The 22,263-nt window shown below is 36.2% G+C and overlaps 2 protein-coding genes across 6 annotated transcripts in view; both read right to left on the bottom strand.

Moving 5' to 3' along the window:
* Positions 1 to 520: 520 nt before the first annotated feature.
* Positions 521 to 5,045, bottom strand: LOC129422833 (N-acetyllactosaminide beta-1,3-N-acetylglucosaminyltransferase 2). The gene is made up of 2 exons (XM_055178976.2): positions 4,878 to 5,045; positions 521 to 2,669 (listed from the first exon to the last, which is right to left on the bottom strand). The coding sequence occupies exons 1-2, from the start codon at positions 4,908 to 4,910 to the stop codon at positions 1,284 to 1,286; spliced, it is 1,419 nt and encodes a 472-aa protein (XP_055034951.2). The 5' UTR covers positions 4,911 to 5,045; the 3' UTR covers positions 521 to 1,283.
* Positions 5,046 to 9,392: 4,347 nt separating this feature from the next.
* nrg2b (neuregulin 2b) overlaps positions 9,393 to 22,263 on the bottom strand; it is a 97,436-nt gene continuing 84,565 nt past the window's right edge. For all 5 annotated transcript variants that reach the window (XM_055177715.2, XM_055177712.2, XM_055177713.2 and 2 more), the window contains 5 exons: positions 16,305 to 16,407; positions 13,046 to 13,169; positions 12,846 to 12,979; positions 12,397 to 12,621; positions 9,393 to 12,324 (listed from right to left, as the gene is read on the bottom strand). In XM_055177715.2, the coding sequence (XP_055033690.2) occupies positions 11,676 to 12,324; positions 12,397 to 12,621; positions 12,846 to 12,979; positions 13,046 to 13,169; positions 16,305 to 16,407 (1,235 nt within the window). In that variant the 3' untranslated portion in view covers positions 9,393 to 11,675. The remainder of the gene's footprint in view (positions 12,325 to 12,396; positions 12,622 to 12,845; positions 12,980 to 13,045; positions 13,170 to 16,304; positions 16,408 to 22,263) is intronic.

The raw sequence follows: 22,263 nt of genomic DNA, 5'->3' as shown, positions 1-22,263 counted from the left end.
TTTATATTTACCCAGCAATGGGTTAAAACGCAACCCAAACCCCAACCCAGGTTAAATTACAACCCAACAGGTTAGGCTTTCGACCCAGTGCAGAGTTTAAAATAACCCAGCATATTTAGTTTGTATATGAAACATTGCTAGTTCATGTAAGTAAATGCATTTACTAATGTTAACAAATACAACTTTATTTTAAAACGTTACAGATTATGGTCATATTTATGAAAGATTTTTAACCAGAACTAATGTTAACTTGCTTTAAAAAAAATGACTAGATTAGACAAAGACAGCCATTGGGCTAAAATATGTTTATATTTGACCCAACAATGGGTTAAAACAACCCAGCATAAGTTAAATTAATACCCAACAGGTTGGGTTTGTCTCTTTTTGACCCAGACTGATCTCACAGAAAAGTTGTTTTGTAGTCATGAAAAATGACAAAATTCAGCTTTTTTGTGCCTTGAGCACTTTTAAAAAAAATTTAGAAATAGTTTTTTATGTATGTTGCACGACTTTTTTTCATATGTATTGTTTTGTTCATCGTTTTTCCTATTTTCTTATCATTGTCGCTTGGGGTTAGAATCACTTTCTGTTACATTTTTAGACATCCTAACCCAAATCTAACGCCAACTCTAGGCGAGAATAGTTTTAAAAGTGGAAGAAAAACATGTAGAAACCAATAAATAAATGTACATCCTAACCCAAATCTAACCCCAAGCGACAATGATTTAAAAATAGGGGGAAAAAAATGAGAAAACAATACATAAAATGACACGAAAAAGAAAGTCGTGCCACCGACACGAAAAATTATTTATAGAAATTTGTGCGAGTGAGACGAAAAAGCTGAATTTCGTGCCATGGACACAAACAAATTAATCAAATTTTTCATGAATATAACATGACTTTCCGTGAGATAAGTCCGCAGAGACCCAACACTGGATTAAAAACAACCTAACATTTCTAATCTGAATGTGTTACTCTTTACAGATGACTTGAGTACTATTGCATCTAATACTGAAACTACAACTTTGCGTTGCAGTGAAATAGAGGTTACAAAAAATTTTAATTACAAAGCAATCAGCCTCCATTTAAATTCATACAAAAGTACATGGAATGTGGGTAAATTGCCTTAATTCTTATTAAACACGAAAAACACACCAAACAGGCTACAAGAGACTGGCTTTCTCAATGATTTAACATACAGTCATTAAATACTGGTTGTCTAAACCTGCTAGATGAGAACATGTTTTAGCATAACAAAAAACTGAGATGTGGCTTCAGTCCGCTTAAGCATCTCTACGTTTGACTCTCAGCGTTGCATTTCTGCATTCGGGACTAGGCGTCAATGTTTCCGACCAAAGCCGAAAAACGTCCGTCGGGCTACGCTTGTGGACCAGGAGCACGGTGTGGTTTGCACAGGGATCATTAGGTTCATCTATAGGGAAGTCAAAGGTGAGAAAGGCCGGGTGGTGGATAGGCGAGACCCCTATTCTCTGGAGGCACATGCCCACATAGACATCATCAATAGGAAAGAGATGAACTCTCTGTGACACCCGAGAGAGTTTAAGGGCCAGAGATCCAGAATACACCACCCCTCCTCCACCAGGATATGAAGGGTATAACCCTTTGTAGAAGCTTTCTGGGACGAAGTACTTTGTTTGGTTCGAGCGTAAAGGCGCTGCGTTGTTTATTACATCACCAACAATAAACTGCTCCATTTTTGTTTGCATAGACGCCAATGATAGTTGTTTTGTAGTTAAGTTAGTAAAGTTAATTTCGTTCTTCTCCTCAGCCAGCAGATAGTCCAGGATGGCAGGCGTCCTAACAAACACATCGTCATCACCCTTAAAGATGAAACGGGCGTGTGGGCAACGCCTTGAGAACCAGTCCCAAAATAACACATCCTTCAGCGTGAGGTTAAAGAAGGTGTCTGCAAAATCCCACTGTATGATGTCACCATGCATTTTACTCTCAAATGTTAATTTATCTTCAACAAGCAAGTCTTTGGACATCCCCAAAAGGAATATCCTACGGACAAGGCCTCCTTTACTTTCCCTACCCATCACATTTCCCGATCGTCCCCAAGTTTTTCTAATCGCTTCCCTGTTTTTAAAGTTCCCACTTTGAGATTTGATGGCAAGGAACAAGAGTGGAGCCCGAGTCTTTGCCAGTGGTCCGTCGTCACAAACGTCCAACGGCTCGAGAATCAGCGGATAGTCTCGACAGTGCATGGACACAACAAAATCTTTCATTTGAGTTGTTAACATGTCGTAATCTGGCATTGCATCTTTAACCTGATAATCTGGATTACATGATCCACCACTTTGTCTCCCAGTGGATCTGTCGCTGAGGCCTTCTGCACTATCCAGTGGTTTCCTCAGGATTGGGTTGTATCGGCGGTCTGTAATATGCTGGATAAAGTTCCACAGCGCTCCGTTATCTAGTTCGGTTCTCCAAAAGTGCTCTTCAGGATGAGGAGACAGATCTTTAGTGAATCTGAGGCCAGAGGCAATAAAGCGCGTGGGTAGCATGGGACGAACGGCGGATGTCCCGTGTGTCATGGCATAGGTCAAAGCTATCGAGACGTAGATGTACACTGTGATCAGCACAAAACATGGTGAGCAGATGAGCAGGATTCGTCGACGATATCGGCAAAAGTTTAAAGCCATACACTGTGAAGAGACAGAAATCGAACATTTTCAAGTTTAACTTTTTTATATATAATGATCCGTAATTTTGTTACAGCTGTCAACCAACAATCTTATCCAATCAGGGGTTGAGTATGATTACAGAGGATTATCACACAATTCACAACATTATGGTATAAAATTGAGTACAAACCTTACAAGTATGTACCATGGTAATCATGATAATACTAGTAAAATTATATATTTAAGTAATAATAGGAGAACTCTTTCTGTTTCTTAACTCATTTAATGAAAGGTTGGGTTAATTTTCTAAAATTCTACCCAAATGATGAGTTGAACATTTTGAGTAATTAAATTGGGTTATTATGTCTCTTTCTTTGTGTAACCAACTATTTAAAGAAGCAAATATGTGCATAAACAGTCTAGTTTACATGACTTGGGTCTGGTTTCACAGCCAAGGCTTAGATTAAGCCAGGACTAGGCCTTGGTTAAATGAGGATGTTTAACCTCTTAAGATATCAACATTGTTGTTGTTTGCACCATAATACTTAACTGTGTGTAATTGGAACATGTTGTACACAAATGTGGACACTCTGCTTCATTTTTAAATAAAAATATTTGCTTTTTATATTTATTGGTTCTTCCTAACACCAAATAGCTGGAAGAAATCTGAAAAAAGGCAAACCAATGCTCGGGTCTTAGGAGGTTCAGCATCATTTATAAACCTGCCTTAGCAAAAGATATTACTAGTGTGTATCTTGAGACAAATCAATGACACTATTTTAAGATCTTATCATATTTTAAGATTGAAACAACTCAAATGTGTCTTAGTAAAGAACTACACTGTAAAACAATTAATGCAGTAATCCAGCAGTTTGACAGTAACTTACTGTAGATTTATATTTATCTAATTTATTGACAACAGTTTGTTCAAAGAAAAAATAATATTAAGCATTAACAATTCTGTGTCTTTACAGAAAAAAATATTTTAAAAAACATAAACAAAAACTCATGCAAAGCATTCTGGGAACCAGAAATCTGCATTAACCTTTTGTTCCCAGAAACGTTTTGCATAATGCTGTACTTAATATAGTTATTTTCCTTTAACGATAACGTCTTGTAAATGTTTAATGTTCATTTAACTTACAAATAACATAAATAACATATATTTAAATCTACAGTAAGTTATTGGCAAACAGCTGCCAGTAATACTGTAATATCTACATTTACAGTTTTTTTGCAGTGTTGCCGTAAGCCTCGTCTGTAAAATCAGGTGTAAGTGTTATTAAATGTACTATTATGATTGTTTGGCAAACTTGTTTGTAATGGTAACTGGTTTAAACTTATTCTTAGATTAAAATCTGGCATTTTTTATTGATACAATTTATGAGTCGTTTACTTTAAAGCATACAAAAACCCAAAGCAAACAATACTGTAAACAAGATGACAGAATGAAATACAATTTTATTGTATTTTTAGTTTAGTTTTTCAGGTAAAGATAATTATTAAAGCCCATGAACTGAGATTTAGCCCTACTATGTTTATATAAATATAATTTGTGTATATGTATATAAATTTGCATATTTTGCTGGCTTACAATTAGCAACCCAACCTGATGGGTAAGTTTAGACCATGTGTTTTGTCCTTTATTTAACCAGCCTAATTTTGTTTGTTTTTTAGGTCGTAACAGCACAGCTAGTACAAAGTTAGTATCTTTAACTGTAATAACTATGGCATTAAGCTGAAACTATGATTAATGTATAGCATACATAGTATAAGAATTCATGTATTATAAACAGAATAAAATTAGTTAGGATAAAAATGTAAACGTACATGATACAATATCAAAACCGTAAACATGTAACAATAATTAAACTGTTAATAATACAAAATATTTTATTTATTATGAAAAACTACAAAACATGATATATACGTAAAACGCATATACTAAGAATACTTTTTGTGTTTCTTTGCTGTCTTTTTTGTTTTTGTTTAATCAACTCAGATTTACAAGTCATTTTAACTAGAGATTATTTGATATGAAGTTGACATATTTCAACTATATTTTATAAGTTATAACAACTCATCTCTAGTCAAGATATATAATAGTAAATTACTTTTTTTACTGTGATACAGCAGAAAATAGTTTTTAAACTGCAATGTATTTGTTCCAAATATGCATAAAACATACAATTAAAAGATGTTTTGAAAGTAATTATATTTTTAACTTACCACTTTTCTCATAAGTTTCCTGAATGTCGCCATTCACCTTATCATAATACGTATGAAGTATGCAGAAGCTAAAATACAAAGTTAAAATAAATAAATAAATAAAATCCTCTCTGTTGAAATACCTGTGACTGTGTGAAGTGATCACGTGCACACAGGTGAAGCTTAAACAGGTGTAAGGCCACACCCACTATCCTCAATTCACATTCATCATATCCGTAATGCAGTGAAACCGGGACTTTTTTCAGTTTAAGAACTTACCGTAAGTCCTGGCTACCAAATAAAGCAGTTAAACATCAAACAGCGCTATCGCAGGAAGAGATACAATTCATGGCACATGTTGTTACAGATTTGTAAGGATGGCAACCTGCCATTGGGTAGCTTATTATAGGCTTTTCAACACACAAAAAATGAAAAATATTTTAAATTGTAGTTGTACTGAGAACTCATTATAGTTAACCCATGCCTTTTATGGTGGGTTTTATTGTGTTTATGTACTTACCAACAGCTTTAGCAAAAAGCATTTTAGTATTAGAATATAGTTTGGATTATAAATAACACAAAAGATAGTCTTTAATACAGTTTTGAACAAACAAACAACTGCTGAGAAAACACCTTTGTTTTAAACCCTGACCTCGTCTACTTTTTATGTGATCATTTTATGAGGAAATACATTTCCAGAGTATGTCAAAAAATTTCGGCAAATTCTATGAACTCCGATACTTCTGACATGTGGTTTTGAGAGCTGTGGTTTCACCCATCAAACTTGTTGTTAGACAAGTGTGGTGAGTTGTGCACAGATTGCTCATGGGTTAAATGTAAAGACCCGCAAGCTTTACAAAAAACCTTCCTCTGTTTCACCTACGCAGTACAAACAGTTCATAAGTTGAAGTACATAATCTTAGTTAAATCTAAAACTTGAAATCAAGGTGTTGCTGATGTTAATATTAATATGAGATCACCACGCATGCATGTGGTATTTTCAGGCACCCTTCCCCAAAAGACCTCAGGAAAGCATGTGATCCATACCAAGCATAGTTTAAATGTATAGCATAGTATCTACAGCTATGAATCTGAGTCAAGCAGGTTTTTGGGAAAGCATGAGTTTACCGAGTTTATTTCTTTTTGTCTAATCAGTACTTTTTGATATTTAGTCTGTTTAAACTTTGTATGGTTGTCTATGTGGCCAAAAAGGTTGTTTGGTTTTGTTTTCAAGTTACATTCAACTAGTTAACTGAACATAATCCTGAATAGAGCTTACTACCTATCTCACAATTTAAATTAATGCATTTAGCAGACAGTTTTATCCAAACCAACTCACAGTGCATATAGATTTATATCAGTATGTGCGTTCTCTCAAACTCACAGCCTTTTTGTGCTAAACCAATGCAATCCCTTGGAATCAAACCCACGACCTTTGCACTGCTATTGCAATGGTCTACAATTTGAGCTAACAATATGAGTAGCTCATGCAAAAGCCTTCTCCGTCAAAAATGAGAAGGATATTGATCGAATGCTCTCAGCATGTATAATACTTTCTTTAAATACTCAAATAGAAATGCTACTTGGTTGGCAGAATCCAACAAAATTCTACGCAGATTTTTAAGCAAAATCCTCAAAGTGGATGGGAGATAAATTTGATAACGATGGCACGCAAAACGACTGTGGATCACATTCAAACTGTGTCCCTTGTGTAGGACCTGAATACAACCCGAATATGGCAGTGATATGAATCACAGCGCCCCTTAATGTATTATATATGTATGTTTCTTTATTTTTACATTCAGACTTTCATCATTTGCATCTTTAGACATTTTGCAACTGTTTACTATGGAGGTTTTTTTAGAAGTGGAGGCTTTTGGAGCTTGCCAATGCCTCTCTTTATGGATCTATCTGCAATAATCATCTATTTGTCCCCTCAACCTTAGATTCTGTATTCGTTCCATGGAAAATTAAAGGCCTATTTTTCTGACTTATTTATTGATGGAGTTTTCTCTACTTTAAAATTCAGTTTACCACAATCTAATATGTTTTGTTTTTTTCAAGTACACCGTTTTGTTCACTCTCATTGTCCCTCCTTTCCGGATTTGCCTAAATCTTCTTTATTTGAGAAGTGCTTAGTACAGAACTATAGGTCTGTATCCTCCCTATATCATTTAATTTTTCCTTCATCCTCTCGTGCCAGATTGAGTCTGATTCAATTTAAAGTTTTTCATAGAATTCATTTTACAAATCTCAAATTAAGTAAATTATTTCCAGGTGTAGGCTTCTTGCGATAGGTGCTCTATAGCTCCTGCTGACCATACCCATATGTTTTTTTCTTGTTTGAAACTAAAAAAAATTGGTATTCCTTTTTTGATACTTTTTCTAAAGTTTTGAATATCCCACTTGAACCGTGTCCTCTGATTGCCATTTTCAGTGTCCCATCGGCTCTGAATATAAACACTGAAAAAAATTAAGTTTGCTTTAAGAGGTTCCAATGACAAGTTTTATAAAGAATGGGGTCCTCTACTTGCTTTTGTACATCACTTAATTTTGCTAATCCTTAATATGTTTAATTATTCCACAGAGTCATCCGTTTATTTTTCTATTCAATTTTTTTTCCTTTTATTATTATTCTATTCATTTATTTATTTAGCTTTTTTCAATTGAAATATGTATTTAATCTCCTCCGTTGTGGTGGGTGGGGACTGAGAGTTGGGATTGTTCATGTTTGTGTCCACCCTTAGTATTTGTTAATGGGGGGGAAAACAAAAGGAATTGATATTTGTGTTCCATATATATATGTGTATTCTCTCTCTCTCTCTCTCTATATATATATATATATATATATATATATATATATGTGTGTGTGTATTCCATGTGTTTATATATAAATATATATATATATATATATATATATATATATATATATATATATATATATATATATATATATATATATATATGTATGTCTTTTTTACCTATTCCAATAAAAAAAAGTGGAGGTTTTTGCCACAAAAGCTTGCGTGCACTTAGAGGATTTTGCAGCGAAAGAAAGTCAAATTGTTTAAATACTAATAAAATGACTTTGGAAAATAAGGCATTTCAATTACTCACCTAATAACCTTTTCACTGGCATTAAAGTGAAATCACTATACCCAAAACATAAGTGTCTGAAAGTTATAAAAATGCTCATTTACAAGAAAACATGTAAGACCAGATGCATTTAAAGAGGACATATCACAAGACTTTTTAAGATGTAAAATAAACCTTTGGTGTACCTACAGATAATTTATTACAGCATGTTAAAATTGCCACTGTGTAGGTGTGAGCAAAAATATGCCTTTTTGGGTGTGTCCTTTTAAATGCAAATGAGCTGATTAAGTGCAAACACTTGATGGTGTCATAATGGTGGGTTGTTGAAATTGAAACTTAATTGTGCTGTCAATTATTTATCTCTCTTTCTCTACACTTGCAGCATGTGGTTGGATAGTGCAGATTAAGGGTCTGTATTATTATAATAAGATCCCCATCTGACATCACAAGGGGAGACACATTTTGAATAAACCTATTTTTTCACAAGCTTGCAGAGAATGGTTCTTATTTACATTTCTAGGTTAATAGTAGCACTGGTGACCCAATTATAGCACTTAAACATGGAAAAAGTCAGATGCAAAACTTTTAAAGGGTTTTGCATCTGAACTTCTATAATATACCCAAGAAATACTGATTTACTTAGTACTTGAATTTCTTTTTAAGCAAACTGCAAGAGGGTTGTCAATAATATCAGCACACTATCTAAAACACAAAATCTAAACCGTGTTAGAGCTATTGCTAGCAAAAGACTGTGTTTTAAAGGGACCATGGCACAAGACTTTTTTAAGATGTCAAATAAATCTTTGGTGTCCCCAGAGCACATATGTGAAGTTTTAGCTCAAAATATCATATAAATAATTTATTATAACATGTTAAAAATGACACTTTGTAGGTGTGTGCAAAAATGTGTCATTTTGGGTGTGTCCTTTAAAATGCAAATGAGCTGATGAAATTCAAACACTGATCACGATGATGGTCGTTTGTTGCAATTAAAACTCAATTGTGCTGTCAATTATTTTCTCTCTCTCTTTTTCTCTGCACTAAATGGCAGTGGCGTGGTTGGATAGTGCAGATTAAGGGGCGTTATTATTATAATAAGAGCTCCTTATGACATCATAAGCAGAGCCAAATTTCAACAACCTTATTTTTCATGTGCTTGTAGAGAATGGTTTACCAAAACCAAAAATTTACTGGGTTGATCTTTTTCACATTTTCTAAGTTGATAGAAGCACTGGAGACCCAATCATAGCACTTAAACATGGAAAAAGTCAGATTTTCATGCCATGGCCCCTTTAAATTTTAATGCACTTCAATGAGGTATCGTTTCTGTATTTACTGACCAATATAGAAATCAAATGTGAAATCATAAATGAGCAATTCCCTGAAAGAAAGAAAAATAGGCAGAAACTGTTAATAGAAAATTACATACATCCTCATGAATTCATTTTTTAAAATGGTAGGAATTCAGATTTATTTTTTTCTCCATATGAACAAGTGGTTTGATTTTATTTCATTTTTTACAAGTACTATTTTTTTGAGAAAACTTGCAAAAATTTCTAGCATATTCCAAGTCAAGAATGAACATGAAAAAGGGGATTTATTGCTGAATGTCAAATGAAATCTACACCTTTACCGTGTGAACACGACTCGGTTGCTGCGGTAACCATGCACCCATCTACCTGAACCACTAGTACATGCAGAGGGAGGGACGCCTTTACAGGCAGACAGGAAGAACAGAAGAGAAAGACAGGAAGAAAGGACGAGTGCTGCTGCTGTTTATAGGTGAGTAAATTAATTTTCTGTGTGTGTAAGTGTACTGTATGTATCTGCAGGTGTGTGTAAGAGTGTAGTGTTGGGTCATCAAAACGAAAAATTCAGTCAAATCTGTCGTTCTTCTGTAAAGATTCACAAATTAAATATATAATGATGTTTCCATGCAATTACAATAACGAGGGACTGGAGCTTTTAGGCATAAAATGCATCATAAATGCGCACTATATGATGCCAGAAGTCATACTGAACACTCACAATGTTTACAATAGTGATGCTTTTGTGTCCTTTTTGAAACCTAAAAGCCCCATTCCTTGTAATTGCATGAAAATGAACAACCGCTTGGGTGTTTTTAATAAAGTAAGAAAATAAACACATTTCTATTTTTGGTATGAATCTGTCTGTGTCTGTGCACGTGTTGTTTGTCTTCTTAAATGTATCGTAGGCTGCTGGGCTTTGGAAGGAGGGGTTAACTCGACATAATCCACCTAAAGTTGCACGTCTAGTAGCCAAACACACGTTGCTTTGAGCAAGTTTCCAGCTTGCACACAGATGTGAAAGAATAAATAATGCTAATGAAAACCACGGCCCATTAACAGACAAACACAGCTGGTCGTATCATTCTGTATGGTCTCCCCAGCATCGCATAGACAATATGGGCAGTAATGGATCCGTTCTGCTCGGAGAGGTGCGTTTTCGATGAAAAGTCCTGAGACACAGTGCGGCTTAAAGCTGCTGGCATAGTAATGGAAACATGTGGGCTAAGATAAGAGATGTAGGTCCGTGTAGGCTAGAATCAGGCTGGATTGGTTCCCCCGCAGGTAGCACTGCGGCCAATGACTACTCATGGAAGGAAGATACAGTGCAATGAGCTCGTCTCACCACAAGGGGGTGACAAAGTCACCAACATGTCTCTCTCTCCGTTTTAACCCATTAATGTTGTCAACATAATGCTAAAAAAGAGAGCTTCCTTTTGATAACGCCGACATCCGTCAGAAAGAATACAAGCATACTTGCGCACGTTTTCACTGGAGCACTGGTACACACGGGCGTATGTCTACACGCACTCGAAACGTTAACCTGAAGACGAACACGACGCTAAACGCACAAACTAAACGCGTCCTCACACGAAAAGGCAGCCACTACTGTGTACACATAGACACGTAGATATACACTGAGATTCAACATTCACAGACTACTCTTTCACGCGCGCACACACGGAAGTGTAAACACATTCATTGGACGTACAGACCACCATGTTTGAAAACCCTGAACGCCAGGTCATGCCCTGTGAACTCCTGCATACATCTGTTTCCATGGAAACAATATGCGACGACCAGTTGAGAAACAACTATGAACGGAAAATCCAAAGTAAACAGCGATTACGTGTTTTGTCGGTACAGAACGAATCTGCATCGGCTGCGATTTACGAGTGCATGTAGATACCTAGTAATGTAAACAAACACCTTACACAGGAGTGACTTGATATTGCATGGTGTCTGAATAATATCACAGTTCAAATGGGGAGATCCTGAACGAACAGAACGAAAAAAAAACGAACGAACGAACGAACGAACGAAAAAGAGACAAACGTGTCTATAAAACCCAGGAGTCTGTTTTACGAAAGGCTACAAAAACTCAACTGAACCTCCCTCATCGGCAAACAGCAAAAGGCACCACAATATTATTCTATTTCTAACTCGTGAAAAAATTGGCACGTAATTGTTTTTCATAATGCTGTAAATCAAAAAAAGAAATCACATATAAATCGTTTTCCCCCTATAAAAAAAGTCTTTGCTGCTAGCTAGTAGACAATTTTTGCTGAAATGAAAATAAATATTTCATTTGTTTAGAATATCTGTCTGTTATATAAAATAAAAAATATTTCTCATAGGTGCAGGTCTATAGCATATCATTTGTTTCTCCGCTCCTAGATACGTTGTCGTTCTTTTTTTAAAGGGGTGCATTGTCTGGTTTGGACCGAGATTGTGACAGTTTGTTCGACTGCACGTTGCCGCGGGAACCGGAGCGTCCCGTGTTGCCGCTGTAAGTCCGCGTGTCGTTGGGTCGATAGATGGTGGCCGGCTCGGTGGCGTTCATATTCTGCATACTAAGAAACGGCGTGCTTTCGCCGTGGCCGAGGTCGCCTACCTCATCGTCCTCCCATTCGCTATCCGACAGGCAACTTTGAGAGCTGTAGTTCCTGGGCCCTGGCGCGCGCGGCGCCACGTGTCCGTTGACCCGCGATCTTCGGCGCCAACGCCGCCCGCTGCTGCTCTTTTTGGGCTGCTCTCGGGTGGACATGTACTCCTGCGTGGTCTCGTAGTCCTCGTCGTCCACGAAGCGGTACGGGCTGGACGGAAGGGAGCCCGTGCTTTCCGCCGCGTAGTACGGCCGCCGCGAACGCCGGTAGCGGTGCAGGAGAGGCTGGTCGTCGTCGGGCGAATACGATGCCATGGCGACGGCGGAGGCGGCGGGGGGCAGGGAGAGGGCGTGGCTGGCGTTGGGTGTGGTGATCTGAAAGGTAGGCACCTGCGGGGGCAGTGAGGAGTGGAAGTCCACCGGAGACAATCGCGCCGGCGTGGTCAAAGCGGACACGTACCTGAAATAAGGTTAAAGAAAAACATGTAGCCGCGTAAGCCTTTAAATATATGCCGAATTATCAGACACTAACCTGTCACTGTGGGGTGAATCCCGCAGGGAGTCATAAGAGTCTCCATACTGTAGGTGGCACTGTTGGGCATCTGGGTAACCACAGTATGCTGCACGGCGGGCACGAGCCTCCATACACGCCGGGCTGCTGCATTTACTAGTGCCAACAGAAGAAGAGAGCGCCCCCGACTGGCAGTCAGAGTGTATACTGTCTGTGCGTTCTATACTCCATGTGCGGTCCTCGTGCCTAAAGGGACATCGAAAAGGGATGAATTAACGATTGACTCATTGATAAACAGATGGATACAAGGATGGATGGAAAAATGTGACCCTATCTGCGAAATCAGGCTAATTATGAGATTTGGAGCATCAACGTTTTATTTCAATTATTGGTAACAATGTGTAGCATGACCTTACTTAGCCAATATTCAATTTATCAAGGTTATAAAAGCTGGGTGAGAGAATCAGTACCGGTGACTGGAAGCATGTGAAGCTGTGGTGGTGTGGTGAGACCTCGACGACATTCGGCTGCCTGAAAAATTGCCTGAAGTCTCCGTTACATGACGTGTCACTCGCTCAGTCGCCGGGGCGTTTTTAGATATATACTGCAACAAAAGAATGTGATCGTGAGATTTCGAACCCAAATTCATTTAGTGTTAAAAGATACTCACATCCACCATGGGGATTTCTTCCGGGCCAGGGCCGGGGTGGTTGGGTCCATTGGCCAGCATACGATTCGGATGCTCCGCACACATGTTCTGGTGTAGATGGTTATGCATCTTCTTCCTTTGTTTCCTGTAGACAGATCCAGTTAGTGCAATTTTAGGATTTAGCTTAGGGTTGTGTATATTTAGGTTAATATAGCTTTAATTGTAATAGAATTTAATTGTTACTTTTGTAGGTGTGTGGTGTTGGGGTGCACTTAAAGATTGTTTTCTTTACGCTTTTTACACTGTTGCTGATGGTATTATTGCAAATTCTTTATGTAATAATAATATTATTATTAGATATATTTTTTTTCTTTTAAGGGCCATTTCAATGTTAGAATAAAAAAGCATGTCTAATGTTTAACTCTTTCCCTGCTATTGATGAGTTAACTCGTCAATAGGAGAAAACGCATTCCTGACAATGACGAGTATTTCCGGCTTTCCACAGTACCGCTATTATTTACCATGTGGCCAGTTCTGCAATTTATAAAACCAGGAAGTATTGCACACAGCTGTATGTCCATGTAAGTTTTGAGGATTGCTCTGCATCTGATCTCTATCAAAAGTCCTTCACAAAAATGCAATTATTATTTAAGGCATTAAACTTTTGTGAAAATCATAAAAACTGCTGATGCTGGCTGGCAACTTTAAAAAAAAAACACAGGTGGGGAAAGAGTTAATGTAAAGCCTGTTTTTATATTATCTCTTTCCCGCCAGCGTTTTTTTTAAATAGTTGCTTGCCAGCCAGCGCATTTTTATTATGATTTTTACAAGGTTTAATGCCTTCCAGATCATTTTCTTTTATAAATACATAAACATACAATATATCAAATGAAAGAATGAAAAAAATTATCCTATCTTCATTTGTTCCTTTTTATCACCTCTCAAATATGTGTAGGTTTCTTAAAAAAAATTAAAAAAAAACTGAGATAAGTGCTTTTTATAAAGGACTTTGGTTAGCGATCAGATTCAGAACGATGATCAAAACATACACAGAGTTTTTACTGTTTTTGAATCAGTGGATGCTTTAGTGTTTTATAAGTTGGGTGAGAGCGCCACCTACTGAATAATAGCGGAAATACAGATTGCCATAAAAACTCGTAATTGGCAGGGAAACGTTTTCTTTTAATTGACGAGATAACTCGTCAATGGCTGGGAAAGAGTTAAATGGATAGTTCACCCAAAAATGAAAATAGATTTATTCACTCTCACGTCATTCGTTGTCACTGCATCACTATGTTTCGTATGCTATGTCATACACTGAAAAAACGCACGTCGGTCAGCTAGTTATTTTAATTTGTAAATTTTAAAATATTGATATTTTTCTCACAAAATCGCATCGATTTTCCTCAGAAGGCCTTTATTAACCCCGTGGAGCTGAATGAATTACCTCTATGAAGGAAGGATGGACTTTTTTGGACCTTAAATCAAAAGCACCATTTATCACAATTATAAAGCTTGGAAGAGCCAGAACATTTTCTAATATAACTCCGATTGTATTCGTCTAAAAAAAGATAATCATATACATCAAGGATGGCTTGGGGGTGAGTAAATCATGGGGTAATTCTCGTTTTTGTTGAACTATCCCTTTAATTGTCTAAATGTCCAAAAGGCAAGGCAAGGGAAGGCAAGGCAAGTTTATTATAGCACATTTCATACACAGAGGTCATTCAAAGTGCTTTACATAGAAATGAGAAAACAAAAAAATCAAAGATACATGAATTTAAAATATCAACTAAAAGAAAATAAATGTGATTTTAATAAAAACTGTTTAAATGTGTGAAAAAGAATAAAACAGGAATAACAAGAGAAATAAAAGAATTAAAATAGTGCATATAAAATATAGTGCCACTTTTATAGTGCCAAAAGTGGAAAAAGTATACAGTTTAATAAGATTTACACTGCAAAAAATGACTTTCATAGTATTTTTGTCTTGTTTTTAGTAAAAATATCAAAAATTCGTAAATTAAGATGTATTTTTTGTGATGAGCAAAATGACCTAAGAAAATAAGTCAGAAAAAGTATACACTTTAAGTAAATAGTGATTAAAACAAGCAAAAAAAATGGCAATGGAATAAGAAAAATGTATATTAATAAGTTTACTTTTTTCATAAACACTTAATTCAAAAACATTTTTCTTATTCCATTGGCAGAATTTATTGCTTGTTTTAATCACAAATTCGCTTAAATTTGATATTTTTTTAAATAAAAAAAATTCTCAAACTAGACTTATTTTCTGAGGTCATTGTGCTCATCAAGAAAATACATCTTCATTTAAGATTTTTTTTTATATTTTTACTGAAAACATGACAAAAATACTAAGTAAGAAAGTCATTTTCTGAAGTGTATACACTGCAAAAAATGATTTTCAAGAAAAAATTTTTTTATTATTTTTGTCTTGTTTTCAGTAAATTAAATAAGTCTAGTTTTTAGACCAAAAATATCAAATTTAAGTAATTTTGTGCATAAAAAAAGCAAAAAAATCTGCCAATGGGGTAAGCAATTTTTTCTTGAATTTAGTGATTAAAATTTTCTTACACCATTGGCAGATTTTTTTACTTGTTTTATGCACAAAATCACTTAAATGTGATATTTTTGGGTCTTGGGTCGTTTTGCTCATCAAGAAAAAACATCTTAATTTAAGAACTGAAAACAAGACAAAAATACTAAGAATTTGTTTTCTTGAAAATCATTGTTTGCAGTGTAATAATACAATTTCACTTTGCATACTTAAAATTTACCCAAGTGTATCTTTTCTTATTTTTTCATGTAAAGGTGCTCTGCAATAATAATATAAAATAGCCCTATATAAATTTGACTTAATCTGATCTATAACAGCACACAGGGTTCCCTGACCAATGAATTTCTAAGACTTTCACTCATTCAAGATTAAGGAAAATGATTTACATTTCAGCAGTTTCCAACTGATGAAATATTGTCCAGCTGAACATAAGCAGACTGAGATTTATATTCACTACAGAAATTTCCTTGATTTCTCAGGCCAGGGATTCTCAATTTTAAAATATCATTTCTAGGTTTCAATGCCAATAAGAGCACTCTTAAAAGTAAAGCTTTTCTAAAAGGAATGCCATTGAAGGCATGACATTTTTGTATGATGATTGTAGTGGTTACTTATTATGATTTGGTAAGTGTTAACTAACATTATGTTAATTTGTGAATGTGCGTGGCTCTTTTTGGCCGTCTGTAGAGCTCTTGGGCTTACTTGGTTTTGCAGTATGCCACCACACAAACGATGCCAACCACCAGCAGCGCCACGCAGATGCCCGTTATGGTCAGCACACGCTTTTGGTACAGCTCCTCGGCCTCTGAATGAACGACAGCATGGACAAACACACACATATGCACAGACGTAGACACAAACAAACACACATATACACAAACGTCCATTGAACACAAGACGCACACACACATAAAAAGAGACAGCCGCTGCGTCAGTAGCAGCATATTAACACTGTTTCGATCAAATATTTGCTAAAACACATTTTGCTTTAAGTCCACTTGATTTAAAAAAATGCAGTTGTATTCACAAAAGTACAGAATAAACATCTAAACTAGTTTAAAGTAAAAATGAAAATTTTTATGGGCATCAAGGGATAAAAACTGTAACATCAGATGGCTGATATTACAGTGCATCATGGGAAAGCATAGCTGTGTAATACAAATATAGTAAAGTTGATTAGGTTATCGGTGGGTGAATGTTTGCTACCTTCAGGGGTACAAAGAAAATGCAAAGACGCCAATAGACACAAACATCCTGGCCGATGCAAATTTGGCGGCGCGAATGATGCAAAAACACGCACAATTTGCCTCAAATGCGTCTTTGTGCAAGTAAAAAATATTCAACTCAAGTGAAAAGTTAGCATGACACGAAGTTAAATCCCGCGAGTTATCTAGAGCGAGGAACACGATGCTTCCCATTTGGTGTGTACGCAGCATGATGGAGCATACACACCAACGCAAATTCAATGTTTTGCAGGAGTAGATTACATACAAAGTCAATGCAAAGACGCAAATAGACGAAAAATCGTATTGGTCGATGTGAATGATGCGAATCAGGTGCCGCGATTGACACGAAAACACACACTATTCGCCTTAACGTGTCTTCGCGCAAGTTAAAAATATTCAACTCAAGAGAAAAATTCGCATGACACATAGTTCAATCCCCCAAGTAATCTAGAGAGAGGAACATGATGCTTTGCGTTTGGTGTGTATGCAGCATTAAAAATAAAGGTGCTATATATATGATGCCATAGAAGAAACATTTTTGGCTGAATTGTCCAAAAGAAAGCTTTAACATCTGAGAAACCTCACTGTTTCACAAAATGTTTTTTATGTGATGGAAATAGGTTGTTAGACTATAAAGGGTAGGAAATAAAGGCACAATAAGTCATTTTTGCCGCTAAAGGTCGTCAGACAAAAACAAAATTGCAGCTGGATGATGCCATGAAGGAGCGTGGAATAATGAAAATTATTTACCTACAATGCCAATTGGAATTTAGTCCAACGGGACTCACAAATCATGTGTATGGATTAGGCATGAGCAACGGTATGACCAAAAATCCATTTCACGAAATGAGGTATTTACCGATATATTTCACGGTATATATGTTTTTTAGCTCACTACACTGCAAAATTCTTCAGATTTTTGTCTTGTTTTCAGTAAAAATATCAAAAAAAAATTAAATTAAGATGCTTTTTCTAGTTTTTAGACCAATTATATCAAATTTAAGTGATTTTTTGCTTAAAACAAGCAAAAAATCTGCCAGTGGGGCAAACAAAAAATCTTGAACACACTAAATCCAAGAAAAATTCAATAAAAATTTGCTGATTTTTTTGTTTGTTTCACGCACAAAACCACCCAAATCTGATACTATTGGTCAAAAACTAGTCTTATTTTCTTGGGTAGTTTTGCTCATCAAGAAAAAGCATCTTAACCCTTATGTGTTGTTAGGGCCATTTTTGCAATTTTTTTGTCTTAATTTGGCCACAACTTTCTCTGTGTTTCAGCAAATTGAATGATTCTTGGTGACAAATCTTATATTTACACATATTTTAAGAAAATGCTTTGAAATTTTAAAAAAATTTAACAATATACCGTGGGCAAATTTACTACCCTTACGTGTTGTTAGCGGCCAAAAAAGGCCACTAAATTAAACTGCAGTAAAATTTTATCAGATTCATTTTTTTCACAATTTTTTTGCATAAATCTGTTAATCAACCTCAGTACTGATCAGAACTACCAAATGTTTGCAAAAATTCCATGATTTTAACTCTTTCATTGCCAAGTTTATAAGTAGTGTCACTGATATGGGAAAAAAAAACACACAAAATGACAGATTTTCAATATAAAAAGTGAATGTGGACTGGATTTTCTTTTACCTTTTTTACAGTCTTGGGCATGCCAAAGATTGGTAAAAACATTGACTTTGATGCATTTTTAGTTTTTGTGCAGCATCAGATTTAATTTTTTTCTCCCACATTTATTGTTTGTGGCCATTTTTTCCCCATTGACTTCCATTATAACAACATTTTTTGATTGCAGAGCCATGACACCTTATTACCACGCATTCTTGATTCTTTGTGGTTTTACCTTTTGCAAAGAGGTAAAATTTGTCATTTTTACTGTTGATCACCATGTGGCACCATTAACCCTTTAGTAGCCTGTGCAAAAAAATAGAGCTTAAATTCTGGCTTGTACATTGAGTTATATGGAGTATAACAGCATATTAGAGAGATAGAGAGAGGTGTGTGTGTGTGTGTGTGTGTGTGTGTGTGTGTGTGTGTGTGTGCGTGCGTGCGTGCTTGCACGTGTGTGCGTCTGTGTGAAAAAATATGTAAAAAAATCTTCTCTGAATCAGATTTATGAACAACATTTACTATGAACCAAAATGCAAAAACAAATTCAAATAAACTGAACAATGAAGCAAGAGTAAAGGATGGATGGAGAACTAAACAATCAAACTAAGTTTTAGTGTGTATATGTGTACGTGTGTGTGTTCAGTCTTTTCAGCAGGAATTTCAGCATATTACTAGGTGATCTCTGCAAGTGTGTCTACAACAACGAATACAAGTGCTGACTGTTCTTTTTTTGTTCTGTACACCCCTTGCATGTTCCCCTTTTCACTCCTGAGCTGCTGGTGCCTGCTGGTGTCTGTGGATTTGTGTCTAGAGGGACAGCTACAGGAGAAAAAAATCCCTCTCACCAGTGCAGCACTAACTGGTGCGCGAGGGTGGTCATCTCTCCTCAATACCTAACACTAACCCTAAACACACACACACACACACACACACACACACACACACACACACACACACACACACACACACACACACACACACACACACAAACACACACAATGGTGTTTTAGTCCATGTGGCTCAATGTACAAGCCAGAAATTAAGCTCTGTTTTTATGCACAGGCTAATAAAGGGTTAATGGTGCCACGTGGTGATCAACAGTAAAAATGACAAATTTTACCTCTTTGCACAAGGAAAAGCCACAAAGAATAAAGAATGCATGGTAATAAGGTGTCATGGCTCTACAATCAAAAAATGTTGTTATAATGGAAGTCAATGGGGAAAAAATGGCCACAAACAATAAATGAGGGAGAAAAAAATTAAATCTGATGCTGCAAAAAAACTAAAAATGCACCAAAGCCAATGTTTTTGCCGGTCTTTGGCATGCCCAAGACTGCGAAAAGGGCGAAAAAAACCCAGTCCACAATCACCTCCTATACCGAAAATCAGTGATTCTGTGCTTCTCCTCTTCCCAAATCAGTGGCATCACCCACGAGCCTGGCAATTAAAGAGCCAAAATCATGATATTTTTGTAAACATTTGGTGGTTTTGATCAGTTCTGAGGTTGATTGACAGATTTATGCAAAAAAATTTGAAAAAAATATTAATCTGATACATTTTTACAGCCGTTCAATTTAGCGGCCACCTCCGGCCGCCAACAACACGAACGGGCAGTGAATTGGAACAAGGCACAAGGGTTAATTCAAGATTTTTTTGATATTTTTACTGAAAATTTTTTTGAAATTTTTTTTTGAAAATAATTTTTTGCAGTGTAATTAGCTTTTAACTAAATGCTCGCCAGAGTTTTAAAAATATAATAAGTTAAAGTTAAAGTGAGAATGCACTAAAGATAATAACACGCACTATTTGCCTCAAATTTGTCTTTGCGCAAGTAAAAAATATTCAACTCAAGTAAAAAGTTAGCATGACACGAAGTTAAATCCTGAGAAGAACACGATGCTTCACATTTGGTGTGTACATAGCATGATGGAGCATACACACCAATGCAAATTCAACGTTTCCAGCTCCTTGTGGAGAAATCTTTGCATGGGAGAGACCTTTGCACGATATATATACACAAATATGTAGATTAAACGGGGGCAGTTGGTGATCGGTGGTGAGACATCGGCTGGGCATCACGTTGCATAAATCTATGGAGCCCCTAAGGGGACACGGAGCAAAAATTAAATAAAGTTTAGTTTCGCGTGCTTACGTGAAACTATCATGTGCTCAAGTGAAACTTTCATGTGCTCACGTGAAACTTTCGTGATAGTTTCATGTGCGCATGCAAAGTTTTACGTGAGCAAGCGAAACTAAACTTTAGATTTTTTTACTCCAATGTCACCTTAGGGGCTTGGTATAAATCTGAGTAATACACGGAATCGAAAAATTGGTTACATCTGACATTATATTTCACGGTAACGGTATATACCGCCATACTGCCCACCCCTAGCATGGATGATATAATGAAATGAAGTTTTATAACTGTTATGTTATCACATAAGTCGACATAAAAACAACAAAAGAGTGGCGGTGCTGTGCAGATCAGTCTGCGCAGCTTTGCATGGAGTCGCAGTTAAACGCAGAAACAGCTCATTTAAACGATGAAAACATTTGGGATAATTTAAGTTCACATGTAAACAAAATGCTAGTAGTTTGTGATATTTTAATGCTAAAATATTACATATTGTGCCTTTAGGAACATTTGACTGAAACCAGAAACTGCTCTTTTGTCAATTACCATGAAAAACATTAGCACCTTTATTTTTAGTAGTGTATTAGGTTTTGCTTTAAGATAAAATCTCTGCCCCATGACATGCATTATTTTACATGTTCGTCTTTGATGTTGGAAGAGCAAACCTATATTCTGGTATAAAGTGTGCCAGTACAACATGGTTAAAACAACTGCATTTCTATATGAGCTTTTTGAAGAGGGTTATTCATAAAACCCATTTATAATACAGAATCAGTTTCAAGAATAACTGGGAATAAGGTTAAAGTTTTCCAGAGTATACAAACATAATTTCATGTTGACTTTAAATAGGATGGGAGAGTAAACATTTATTCTGTATTCTGTTTCGTTAAAAAGTACAGGTTTTATGAAGACCATCTATTTCGTTTTTTTTAGTTTTGAAACAACCTCTAGGATGCTGAACGTGGGCAGCAAAAGAGGAAACATACAGAACATGGAGAGAGGGAACAAAAAACGAACGAGTAGGAGAGGAGAGAATTGAGGGCCAAACGGTAGGGGACGGGTGTGTAATAAGAAAGAAATGTGGGAAGGGAAGGGGAGGGGGTGGTTGAGTCAGACACTGATATTGCATTGCATGCTTGTTACAGGAAACTGAGCCAATGAGAGAAAGGAAACTTAGGGCGAGATGTACCCCGACTAACCACTAATGCACTCCAGAGGTGCGGAGAAAAGAGAGGAGATGGGCAACACTCATTTTTCCCTCCCTCGTCTCTGAGATTTGCGCCATGTTGTGTGCCATTGATTTTTGTATTGAAGAAGTTTGACAACTATTGGACACTAGATCAGTGGTTCTCAACTGGTTTTCTTCAGGACACACATTTACAAGGGACATTAAATGTCTTGTTTACTTGTTTGCAACCAACAATTTTGCTACTAAATTAATTTACTTGTATTTATTGCTATTCAGAAACAACCATAAAAGACACCCCTGATTATTGCTTGCATTTATAAGACTTAAAAGTAAATTAGATTGTTAGTCTAACTTATAGTTGTCAAGTTGATATCTATAAAAAATCAGCTTATTATAGAAACCTGCTTACATGCAAAATAATACAAAAATACACAAGATGACGTCACCGCCTGCCTAGTCGTTCCAAAGCCGGCGGGAAAT

This window comes from Misgurnus anguillicaudatus, chromosome 16 (assembly GCF_027580225.2).
Source record: "Misgurnus anguillicaudatus chromosome 16, ASM2758022v2, whole genome shotgun sequence".
NCBI classification, from domain to species: domain Eukaryota; kingdom Metazoa; phylum Chordata; class Actinopteri; order Cypriniformes; family Cobitidae; genus Misgurnus; species Misgurnus anguillicaudatus.
This window is presented reverse-complemented; position numbering and strand designations above follow the sequence as displayed.